A 12252-nucleotide genomic window follows, 5' to 3' on the forward strand; every position below is an offset into this window, starting at 1 on the left:
ATCCATGCTAAAAGAAAAATAAATTGTCTTCACTTCTCTAACACTGAATAATGAGCCATATTTCCAATGGGATTCCCTGGGAAAAAAAAAAAAAAAAAAAAAAAAAAAAAAAAAAAAAAGTACTTCTCTGATCTTGGTTAGGAGACTGAGTGGATGTCATCCCAAGTAAACCTTTCTTTTGCTGGATATCAGTTCCAGTATTTGTTTTATGGTTTGGGGTTTTTTATTTTTTGGTTTGCTGCTCTTGGAAGTATGAGGAGGTGAGAAATCCTAGTGCCACTTCTGATAAGTGTGAAATTCCAGGGACTTCCCTGGGGCCTGAATGTCAGCCTTGCTCCACTACTTTCTGAGCTTCTATAAGCCATAATGAGTCTGGCCTAGGACAGACAGTACAGTCTGCACAGAGAGAACACCTTTCTTTTATTTCGGTTCTGTTCTTCCTTTTTTAGCTAAGTCCATTGAATACTGATACCAGAAAGCTAGCACCAACAAATGCATTTTGGCCAACACAACAATCTGACAGTGCAGAGGGAGTTGCAAGAGCAAGACCACAGATGTAGGTAGGGAGCTGATAATTGAAAGAAGAAACAGAACAAAATCAGCTCCCATTCAGCTCTGCTCAGCAGGGACCAGACTGAAAACAAAACAGGAACTAGTTTACCTTCTGGGAAATCACTCCGCCTAACTGTTTGCTTAACAGCTTGGTTTCATTGGCCTGGCCAAATTGGGTTTAGCTGGGAGTGCTGTTTATTTTGATGTGCTGAGGAGGCAGTGGTCTGGTGCGGGCACAGTGGAAGTACAGAGCTGCTGTAGGATTCCCTCTGCCTTGCAAAACAGCCAGCTGGCAAGGTGGGTGAAATTCACCCAGAAAATCCACATTCAGAGCAGGCATTGTAATGTCATTGCTTCAAGAAAACTGGAAAACCTGCTACCACAAATATCCTGACTCAGGGCTGTGGATTTTGTAGGAAACAAAGAAGAAAATCCACCTGCAATCAGGAGTGGAACTTAATCCAACACAGGTAGGAACTGCAAAGAATAAAGTATTTTGGAAGGAGAAATCACCTACCTCAAGCTGTTCAGATACCTTAAGCCTGGACCAAACTTTCCCTGCAAAAGCATTTAAATGTGGGGGTTTTTTGTCTTCTAGCTTTCTAGCTCTGCCTCTCTACTGGGGGTGCAGCCAGGGCATATTGCAGGAACCCCCTCCCCAGGAAATCTGGCCATTTGGGGTTGGCCTGACATAGAAAGCTGTTTAAAACCCAACTGTGACATACTGCAGTGGGGTAACCATGGGTTGGACAGTGAATAAAGAGCAAAGAAATTTTAAGCTGCGGCCTTAGCTAGTGTTTTAAACCAGCATAGTAATTTCTGTTGTATGTTTCTGTATGTCAGAATACATGGACTGTGACCACAGTCGAGCTGTGTTCATGCATGTAGAAATGGAAAAATTGCATGTAGAAAAAATGTAATTTTCCCCCAACAGCAGGTAATCAGCATTCAGCAACAGCCTTGTCTCGGCATGAAGCCTGATAGGAAGCAGACAGTCATAGCTGAGAAATAAGATAATTGAAAAGGAAAATGTTTTAGCACTTAGGATGAATTCTGCCAGTCTCTCTGAACTAAATCTCAGCAACTGACTGGCAGACAGTGTCTGCCAGTGTCTCTCTGTCAATGGAATAGGTTGGCCCTGACCCTCTTCAGAAAGTGAGACACATCAAACAAAAGACAACAAGACTCATCCTCATTTCAGCTCACAGCTATTAATTTTACGGTGTGACTCCTCCAAATAACAGATGCATAGCCAGAGCTGTTCCTGGATTCCAAGGGATGGGAGACCAGTTTCCAGCACCTTAACTTCTTTAATTACACTGACAAGTCTCCTGAAATCTCTGCTGTGGTCCTTCATCTGAAACAAAAATGCAGACAATTCTGAATAGTGTCTGTGGAGCTGAGAAGGATGAGAGGATTAATTAGTTGCAGTTCATAAAACAATAAGATTAAAATCCATGAGTAACTGCAAAGTGTAATTGGCAATAATGATGCAATCACCACAGTGCAAGAAGGACAGGATTGGTCCCAGATAGTTTACATCTGGAACAAAATATATTGACTACACTAAGACCATGGACAAGGGAGAAGCCCGGGTCACCAGCTGGCTCTCCAGCTCTGCTGGCCTGGGCAACTGCCTGCTTCTCGAGACTAGCATGTCAGCAGAGGAGCAGTTCTGCGGCAGAGGAGCATTGCCTCTAAATCTTCAGGGGTCAAATGGTCTCTGTGGGACTTGCCTAAAGACTGCACCGGGGCATCCTTCAGCTTGCTGGGGAGAGCTACAGCTAGCTCAGATCTCTGGGCCCATGAAGTGTCCTGCAGAGGAGGTGGCATGCAGCAGATAGTGCAGCTTTAAGCCTTCCCCTGCTAGTCCCCCAAGCTGTGGTGCAGGCTGCGGGCCCCTGGATGATGGGTGTCACCATGCAGGTGCCTGCACCACCTTCCCAGACACCCTTGGCCGTCAGGCATCACCCAAGGACAAAGGGTTCATCTGGTTTGACACCCGAATCATACCAAAGCGCCCTTATGATTCCAGACTGAGAAAATCAAAGCTTTTCACTTTAAAATTGCTGTATTGAACAGTTTTGCCATTTCCAGCACTGTTTCCACAACCACCACCCAAAACCATTCAACGCTCTCACCTATCTCACAGTTGCACTTTGCAATTCACTGAAAAACATATCCCACACATTATGGTCTTTTTTTTTTTTGGTGAATGAAGTGCCCTTCTGTCTCATTGTTGCACTGCCTGAGCACACAGAACTTGACTAAAGTACAGCTCCCATTTGCTTATACAAAGATTATATGCAAAGAGTCTGTTTCTAGGCTTCCAAGGGGCACTAAACTTGTAGCATGCCAATCATAGCTTTCCTGTTCAAAGAGCCTCTCTTGACTTTTTTTCCAGATGTCATTTACCCATGATGTGCCCAGAGGAACATCACTGAGCTCTTTGTTAAAAGCTCATCTCTAGGAAAAAGCATATTGCTCTTACAGAGGGACCACAGCATGAAAAGCATGTTTTGTAGATGCCTTGACACTTCTCTCTACAGATAGTATTTTCTCTAAAGGGGAAAAAGTAATGGGGACTGCTCAGTCTCCCTTCCAACCCCATTGGAAGAATAGGTGTGCTAGAGAAAAGCTTTCTTGGCACCCTGCTAATATAAAGCGAGAGAGTCAACAAAAAAAACAAAACAAAAAAAAAACCAAAAAAAACCCCACGAAACATCTAGCATATGCTTCTGGCCTCCATGGACCAGCTGAATTCTGGTAGTGATTGGAAAAGCAAAAGCCTTCAATCACAAAGGTTTGTCATTGCACACAGGAACTGGGCAGTTGGCAGCTTTTTACTGCTCTGTTGGGTGTAATGAGAGTGCCAGGTGCCTTCTGCAGAGCTCCCTGGGCATGCTCTGAGTGCCAGGGAGTGAGGAGGGGAGAGAGATCAGGAAAAGAAATAGAAAGCACAGCAGAGAGGAATGAGAGAGCACAGCAGAAAAGGACACAGTGTAAGGGAGGAAAAGGGACACAGGAGAAGCAAGAAGGTGGCAGAGAAGTTATGCAATTTCCAACTCTTCTGGCTGAGATGGGATGTACCCAGCTAGTTCACTTGCTTTCTATGACCTCTGACAGACACTCCTTCCAGTGCAAGGACATCACTGCCCAGCACACATTGCCCATCCACAGTGGATACAGAGCAAAGCCAAGGGCAGCACAAGCCTCTCCACACTGCCTCCAGGAGAGCTCCTCAGCCCTCCTAAGGCAGTGAGAAAGACTTGGTGTCTCTCACTGGTCTGAAATCCTTTGCATACACAGGGGAAAGAATTTCCCACTCCGAAACTTACCATCCTCTGTAGGACAAAGCCATAAGTGAATACAAGAGGTAAGCACAGAGGAGCGAGGGTGCCATGATCATGGAGCGCAGGCACACACACTTCCAGATCCTGCTGTTTGGTCCATGGATTAACTGCCCCCAGCCAGAGCCACCAGCTCTGTGCTGCTCTCCTCGGCTCGGCCAGCTGAGCCTCTTCATCTCTTCAGTGCAACCAAAGGGTGATTTTTTTTGCACTTTCAGTATTTTCAGTACTAGGTCTTCGCTAAGCTACATGTACACAATGAAGTAATCTGTTAGCACGTCAGCGGTGCCTATCTGCACCATCAACCCTCCCATCAGATGGGAATGACTTTCAGTCCCCTCTGGTCAGAGCAGGCTTAGATCAGTGACCTTTCTGAGCAACTGAATTTTAGAAAAACAGGTCCCCTTCAAAAATGCCTAGCAGACAGGGCCCACTACATCTTCTATGCTATGCTGCACTAACAACCTCAATGGTTTGCCTTACCGTTTCTGCTGCTCGCACCATAAATGTTGTATTCAGTGTACTTATATACATTGTTAGCAACAAAAATGATAAGTTAATTTGTTAGGTGAGAATAAGTTTTATTGTTTTATTTTAAAAACAAATACTTTGTTTAAATGTATATTTTTAATTCCAATAATCCTTTGACTCTTTCATTGGACCTTAATGCATAAAAAGATGGCATTTGATTCATGCATACACTTACTAGCAGTAATTTATGACTAACCCTGATGAACAACAGATGGGAAAATCAAAAACTGGAAGGTTTGAAAAGTTAATTGAAGATTGTGGTTGCTACAGAAAAAGCTACTCACACAACAGGGAAAATTTACCCTCACATAGTGGGAACTTAGTCTGAGAGTTCGAACTGTCACCCTTGATGTCTAATATATGGGGAATTCTCTGCAAAGGCACAATGTTCCTTCCATTAACTTATAAAAGGAGCTGGCATGGATTCTACAGTAATTTTTAAAACATTGCATTTTCTACTCAAAGTTGAATGTGACCTTCTATGTAAATGTTTTAATCTATACTCAGAGCTGACAGTCAGGTTCAGACAGGCCAATGCCAATTTGAAGGAATCTAAATAGATACAGTGGGTTTTTCTTACCAAGAGAACATTATGTAAATATATGTTCACCCATTTTCCACTAAAAAAAAAGTAGCATCTTGTGCAAGTCAGCCTTGGCTTCCGCTATAAGGAATGCTAAATTAGAAGTGACTATTAATCCAGGCATGGACACTCTAAACTTTCTTACTTTCCTAACATGCCTATGTAGATCTCTTAGAAAAATCATGTTTGTGGTTAAGACTAATAGCTTGCAATATTATATCACCATATATCTGACAAGGAGTGCAGCTCAAAGAGCAGTCAGTGCACAGAAACACCCAACATTTTTCTGATCATTATAAAGAGCTGCATGTTACAGATGCAATTTCAAACATCTGTATGGAAGCTTGGGCACGCAGCCCATCTGCATGATGCAGATAATATTTTTCTGTCTTTTGATAGCATGATGTTTTTAGGCTTTGCAATGATATGCCAGTTAAAACCCCCAAACACATGCCTTTGTCAGTGAGTCCTCCAGACATTTTTTTCACATACTCAACTCTGTGCACTGACGTCAATAGGACTTGGAACAGGAAGGACCAGATGACCTCTGAATGTGGCTTCCACTCCTATTTTTCTCTGATTTCACCATCTGAAAAGGTCAGCATTGCCTAAAGGTCCTCAAAGCCTGATCCCACCTCATCTGAAGTCAAAGACAGTAGTCACAGTAACTGCAGCCCCACAGAACTAAGTTCCTGTTTGTGCTGCACTGCTGACCCATGTGTCTTGGGAAGTCTTGGAGAAGAAATACACTGAAAGGACTTTGTGAGCACTCCAGTCCAGCTGGGTTTTCCAGTTGATTTTTCAGAGTTCATGAAGGATGATGGTATTTTTCGTCTTGTGGGGGTGTCTTTTCTTTAATGCCCTGTAGACGTTTTGTACTCTTCATCAGGTCATGTATTTTAAACATATATGCATCTGTGGAAATCCAATAAAATGTATCATAATTATTGTTCAAAGTAGTGTATATATATACAAAAACATGCAGGATAAAAGGAAGCTTGGAGCAGGGGAAAGTGACAGCAGCTTAAAAACAGGACAGAAAATTGTATGTCCCAAGTGAATATGCCAAATGTACTCTATAGCAACTGAAATCCCTTAAAGTGGTTGACTGGAGACTTTCATAGAGTTTAACATGGCTGTCCCGTTTGCAGCCAGGTACATTTTCTTCATGTCACCGCAGAAACAACAGTGAAATATAATACTGCCAAATCATTATCATTATAAAGATACAGGCATTCCCCTGAGGCATTGGTAGTGTCTCCCAGGGAGTGCAAACTGGTCCTGCAAGTGGCAAGGTCCATGGGAGGAGGACTGTCTTACTGCCCAAAGTAATCCCAGCTGAAAAACAAAGCTGTAATAACTTCTAATAACAAAGCTACAGTACTTTTGGCTGTAGCCTGGCCAAAATGAAAGCTTGGCCCTCCCAGTGTGCTCTTGCTCTCATGGCAGCAGTAGAGGGTATGATGCTTCTTGCTGGCAAGCGGTGAAACAGAGCAACAGTTTAACCAAATCATCCCTAGACAGTAAAAGCAACCATTTCAAAAGTCCTTTCTCCAACACACTTTCATTTTTTTTTCCTTCCTCTTCCAGGGGAGAAAAAAAGAGCCCAGGAACACAGGAAAGAAGAGTTGTGCCTATTCTTACTCTGTGGCATTGTCCTTGTAGGCCAAATTCAAAAATTCCTGGAGGACTGGCATCTTTGCATGGGGCAGTTTTCACAGGCTTCAGTGGTTTGCATCAGCAGAGATTCTTGCTCTGGAATTTCTGGACCAGGTGTTTACCCTCCTAATTGCAAGGTCCTATAGAAGAAACTGGGAGTAATAACTAATAATGTCCTAGGGCAAGTTCTCATATTACACCAAAATGTAAACAAAAGTTACATACTATCTTGAGTTACCAGAATCTTCTGGTTTTATTCATGTGGAATGAGGTCAGAACCTGCTTGTTCATCTCAAAGCAAGGAAAAAAATGATCTACACATCCCAGCAAATGCAACATATGCTGTCACTCAGCATCGCTTCTTGGAAAACAGGCATTTCAGTTAGCATTTACCTTTTCAGTTGCTATAATGATTAAAACAGCATGAGCTTGTCCTTTTGAAACTCTACATTTTTTGTTTTGAACAGATGGGTTATGAAATGTACGTAGCGTAGAAAGGATAACAACACTTTATGGAAAATCTCTCAGTGGTTAGTGTATTCTCTTGATAACGGAGTAAAAAGAGTTTATGAAATGCAGAGAGGATTTGTCTGACAGTTCATGATGTGAAGACAGTTAGCACAATGTACTTAAGCTGGCATGGCAAGAGTCATACAGCATTTATAGCATGTCCATGCTCTACCACGTGTCTCATCAAACAGTACAAGAAAAAACAGGAAAATAGTCTAGAAAAATGGCGTAGTAGAAGGACTCTTTAGAAAAAGTTACATCAATAAATCCAGTATAACAACATTACTGTCAGAGGACTTCATGCAACCAGCTCTAGAGGCCTGTAAGCGTACGATGCACAGGTACTGCTTCTAAGGTGATTTCCAAGGTATCAATTTCAGTGCTTTTTTCTCCCTGCACAGTCGCATTTACTGACCTCCTGCTGCCCTGTCTTGCTTTTGCTTGGAGTTTGCTCTCCAAGGACACAGTTTCTTGAGGACATTCAATAGCACTTTGCCTGTCCTGGCAGCATTTTGGATAGCTTTGAAAGCATTTAGAAGTATCACTGCGCTTTTCACGGCGCAAATAAGAGCATTCTTCCACAACTGGCTGAGAATTAGAGCTGGGTTCACTTTTGCCCTGAAATGTTCTCAGGCTGGTGTTCAAAGTTGATCTGTAGTTCTGTGGTGCCTTGACACAAAAACAGCTCCTGATGCATAACTGCTGAAGAACTGTGAAATCTTTGGCAATGGTGTTTCGGAAATTGGGCTTCAGGAGGAGACAGATAACTGGATTGTAGAGTGTGGATGACTTTGCAAAGACAGCTGGCACAGCAAAGGCTAATGGAGGAATCTTATCTATTGATCCAAAAGCTACCCACATGGCAATGATGGCATAAGGGCTCCAGGCAGCAAAAAATCCAACGCACACAGCAATACTCAGCTTGCAGAGAAAAAGAGAAAACAATGTGTTAAAAGATTGCATGCTTAAGAGAAATAGCCAACAAAATAGTATATGCATAAAAATACCACCTGACTGAACCCCCTTGTTAAACGTCTCCCTAAATCTTCCATCATACCTCAACTGCTCTCCAAACATGCATTTGAATAGCAACTTAATTCTGTCTGAAACGCAGTTCTGCCTGAAACTTCATAACTAAAATGTATCAACTCCCGCATTTCTCTTCCTCTTCACTGAAGTGCCATGAAAACTCTTTTTATACCAAAAAGGAAGCCAAACTAAAGAAAAATATGCCAGTCTGGGCAAACAGCTGTCTGGATTGCAAAGCCACTCCTGTCCACTGTCTAATTCATAAATAAGATTGATTTTCCTAGCTACAGAATGTCTTCCATAATTTTATTGTTGGTGCTCAGGCATCTGACAGCAGACAACCACATTAATCTTGCAGGTGAATCAAATTCACAACTTTAAGTTAACTTCTACCACACAATTGTTTGTCCTAATAAACTCTATCAAGACAGCTTTGGTAGGCCTTTTTTTTTTTTAATAAAAAAAGGGGTTTTTTATATGTATTATCACAGAGATATGTAAAATGCAAGAATAAATATTGGATCTTCAATAAACGTAAACCTTGAGATATCTAAAGTAAACTGTAAGCATCATAAGTATCATAAAAACTGATACCCTGCTGGGTATCATTCTAAGGACTGCATATAACTGAAGTGCACACATATTTTAAAGACAGAAGCAAGACTATTCATGCTCTTGAAGAAACTTAGAATCATAGAATCATAGAATAGTTTGAGTTGGAAGGGACCACGGAGGTCACCTCGTCCAACCCCCCTGCAGGAAACAGGGACATCTTCCACTAGATCAAGTTACCCAGAGCCCTGTCTGACCTGACTTCGAATGTTTCCAGGGAAGGGGCATCTACCACCTCCCTGGGCAACCTGTTCCAGTGTCTCACCACCCTAAGCATAAAATATTTATTCCTTATATCTAGTCTAAACCTCTCCTCTTTTAGTTTAAAACCATTACCCCTTATCCTATTGCTACAGGCCCTGTTAGAAAGTTAATCCCTGTCTTTCTTATAAGCCCCCTTTAGGAACTGAAAGGCCGCAATCAGGTCTCCTTGGAGTCTTCTCTTCTCCAAGCTGAATACTTCCAGCTCTCTCAGCCTCTCCTCACAGGAGAGGTCTTCCAGGCCTTTGATCATTTTTGTGTCCCTCCTCTGGACCTGCTCCAACAGGTCCATGTCCTCCCTGTGCTGAGGGCCCCAGAGCTGGATGCAGCACTCCAGGTGGGGTCTCACAAGAGCAGAGCAGAGGGGGAGAATCACCTCCCTCTCCCTGCTGGTCACGCTTCCCTTGATGCAGCCCAGGACATGGTTGGCTTTCTGGGCTGCAAGCGCACATTGCTGGCTCGTGTCCAACTTCTCGTCCACCAGTTCACTCAGATCTCTCTCTACAGGGATGCTCTCAATCTCTTCATCCCCCAGCACAAGTCCATTTCACAAGTCCATTTTTGCCACAGGTATGTATTTCCAAAAGAGGAAGACAGTAGAGAATCCATTACATTTCGAGTAGAAGAACAGAAGAAAATACATAAGTACTTTCGTTTTCCTCTGCTAATTGTGCCACCTGCCTGACCTGCCCTCTGCAAGTGGGAGTAGAGAGCTGCTAACTAGTTCAGTTAACTGCAAATCCACCACTGCTCTCAGTGCCACAGAGTCAAGCCTGCAAAAATAATGAGTTTTTTTGTTAAGATAAATGACATCATTGTGTTCAGAGTGAGAATGAAAGAGACCCTGAACACTAATACCAGAGGAACACACATTAGACTTTTTTAAGGCATAGAGAGCTCCTGTAAATGCTATTTTTTCTCCCTAAGTTTAATTGTCTCACAAATTTTATTTTGCAAGAAGAAATGCAGAGTGATTGCCGAGAAATATATTCTACGAGTTTTATGAGAAGTGTCTATGGCATTTAACAGTTTTTTCTGTTAGGCTAAAATCTGTTTTTGAATTTGTGTGTGTCTCTAGATAGCCATCTGCTATAATAATAGTGAGTCAAGAGAAATTTCTTATTTATGGATGATAACCATTTAGACCTCTAACCTGTTAGAGCTCACAGAATTGAGATACAAGGTGTCTCGACAAAATGAGGCTAGTTAGGAACCAATGAAGAGGCAAATTCACAAGATGGAGTGCACTTAATTTTTCTCTTTGTTTCCATAGCATTCTATTTCTTTACATCACCTGAAGGTCTGTCTCTCCTTATGGATGTGATGGTGCCATATGCATGGGTTTTGTAATCCTCAACTGTCAATGGCCAGTATTCAAGACTGAATCTAAAAACAGTCTCTGTGGCAAGTAATATGTCTTGGGCTTTTAGAATCACATTAAGAAGACATGGACATTAGAATCCACTGGTGCATTTCCCAGATGGTTTATTTTTGGTAGCAATTAATCTTTGGGATTGCAATGGGCTTTACATTGTTCACGTGAAAGACATTTGGCACATATTTTCAAGGAGCAATCAGATAGATTCCCAAACTGCATCAATTCTGTTTCTAGAGCAAGGGGGGGATTAATCTTTCATAACTTGAGCTATCCAAAATTTTATATGCTAAATCTAAAGCAGTCTAGGTTCTTTATAATGTCAAAGGAAAGAGAGACATATCTCCTGAAAGCCACAGATATCATTCAAAGATACGTCTGAAATAGATGTGACAGATTACTCTCAGATCTTTGTCACTGACAATTCATAAAGGCATAGAAAAATGTAGCTGTTATGGAAACTGTTCCGAAAGGTACAAAGTAATTCATTACAGTTTGCAGAAAATACAATCAAGGGTTTACAATCTGAAACCCCGTAGTGTTAATGGGAAGATGATTTTAATGAACTATAATGGACTTTCTGTAGTGCCTTTATTTCATCATGGAAATAAAAACAGCTTCAACTCTGTGAGATATCTTTTCATAACTGCACATATCCACGGAAATCTCTACCAGTTTTTCTTATCAAAGTGACTATCAAGTGTCTCCTTGTTGCTCTGCACTAGAACAAATAAAAGGCAGTGCCTTCTTCCCACATCTTGCAAGGCAGATTTTTATTTTAATTATTTGTATTTCCAATCAAAGATCTCACTGACCAGCAGAAACCCTACTGTCCATTATACAGGGACGGGAGAAAAATACCATCCCAGGATACATAGCATCCCCTATGCACCCGGCACCTATTCTGACTGGGAAGTTTGCTGTAACTTGTGTAGTTTGCCAAGTATAAATCATTTCATAACATGTAAAAATTCATATAAATGTAGGCATTTAGCAATATATAAATTTCCCAAGGCAAGGGAAGAAGTGATTCACCCTTGCTCTGCCTCTTAGCCTAGACAGGACTCTACCATAGCTTGTGAACAATATGATTTGGCATAAAGGAGTTTTCAAAAATCTTTTTAAACTTTGCCCTAGTGTGTGGGCAACTCCTATCTATAAAATACTCTTAAAAAATATCTCCTGGAGAAGCAAAAAAACACAATTACAAATGGAAAAAAAAAATGTGTTTGTAAATCAAGCACAAGGATGTTTTTGACATACCAAATACAGGGAGATGACACTGCTCAGAAATTTACAGGCAAATTCCCTTTCTTGGGGAATTATGTTTGAGCTGGAATATGGGGAAAGCATTGTGGTTTATAATAAGAGCTTCACAACAAAGACCACAAGTTACAGAGGATATTTTTACATTACAGGTAAACAGAAAAAGAAAATAAGTGTTCCACACTTGCAGCATTAAGTCATCTTCAGCTGGTGTAAGTCAATTCATTCACACAGACTGGAACAAGCCCTGGCTGTTGGCACAAGTTAAGGATCTGATTCAACTAGTTCAAACTAGATGTTTATTGGAGTAGGTATTGAATAAGATGGAGTGAATTCAGCTTTTTGAAATTGTCCTAGTTTTGATCCTGACTGGCAGCCAAACACCACAACAACTGCTCACTCAGCCTCCCCCTTCCCAGGCGTTAAAGGGGTAAAGAGAAAAGAGACTCATGGGTTGAGATAAGAACAATTTAATAACTAAACTGCAAAAAAGTGAAAATAATAGTAATAATAATAATAATAGT

The 12252-nt window shown here is 41.5% G+C and overlaps 1 protein-coding gene across 1 annotated transcript; it reads right to left on the reverse strand.

Annotated features, from left to right (window-relative positions):
- Positions 1-7497: 7497 nt before the first annotated feature.
- Positions 7498-8106, reverse strand: LOC104465525 (melanopsin-like; the record flags this gene model as incomplete). Its single annotated transcript, XM_010078607.1, has 1 exon — positions 7498-8106. A coding segment is annotated over one exon (609 nt), but the record flags the coding sequence as incomplete, so codon positions are not given.
- Between the last annotated feature and the right edge of the window lie 4146 nt (positions 8107-12252).

The sequence above is a fragment of the Pterocles gutturalis genome, unplaced genomic scaffold (genome assembly GCF_000699245.1).
Source record: "Pterocles gutturalis isolate BGI_N339 unplaced genomic scaffold, ASM69924v1 scaffold8598, whole genome shotgun sequence".
NCBI classification, from domain to species: Eukaryota; Metazoa; Chordata; class Aves; order Pterocliformes; family Pteroclidae; genus Pterocles; species Pterocles gutturalis.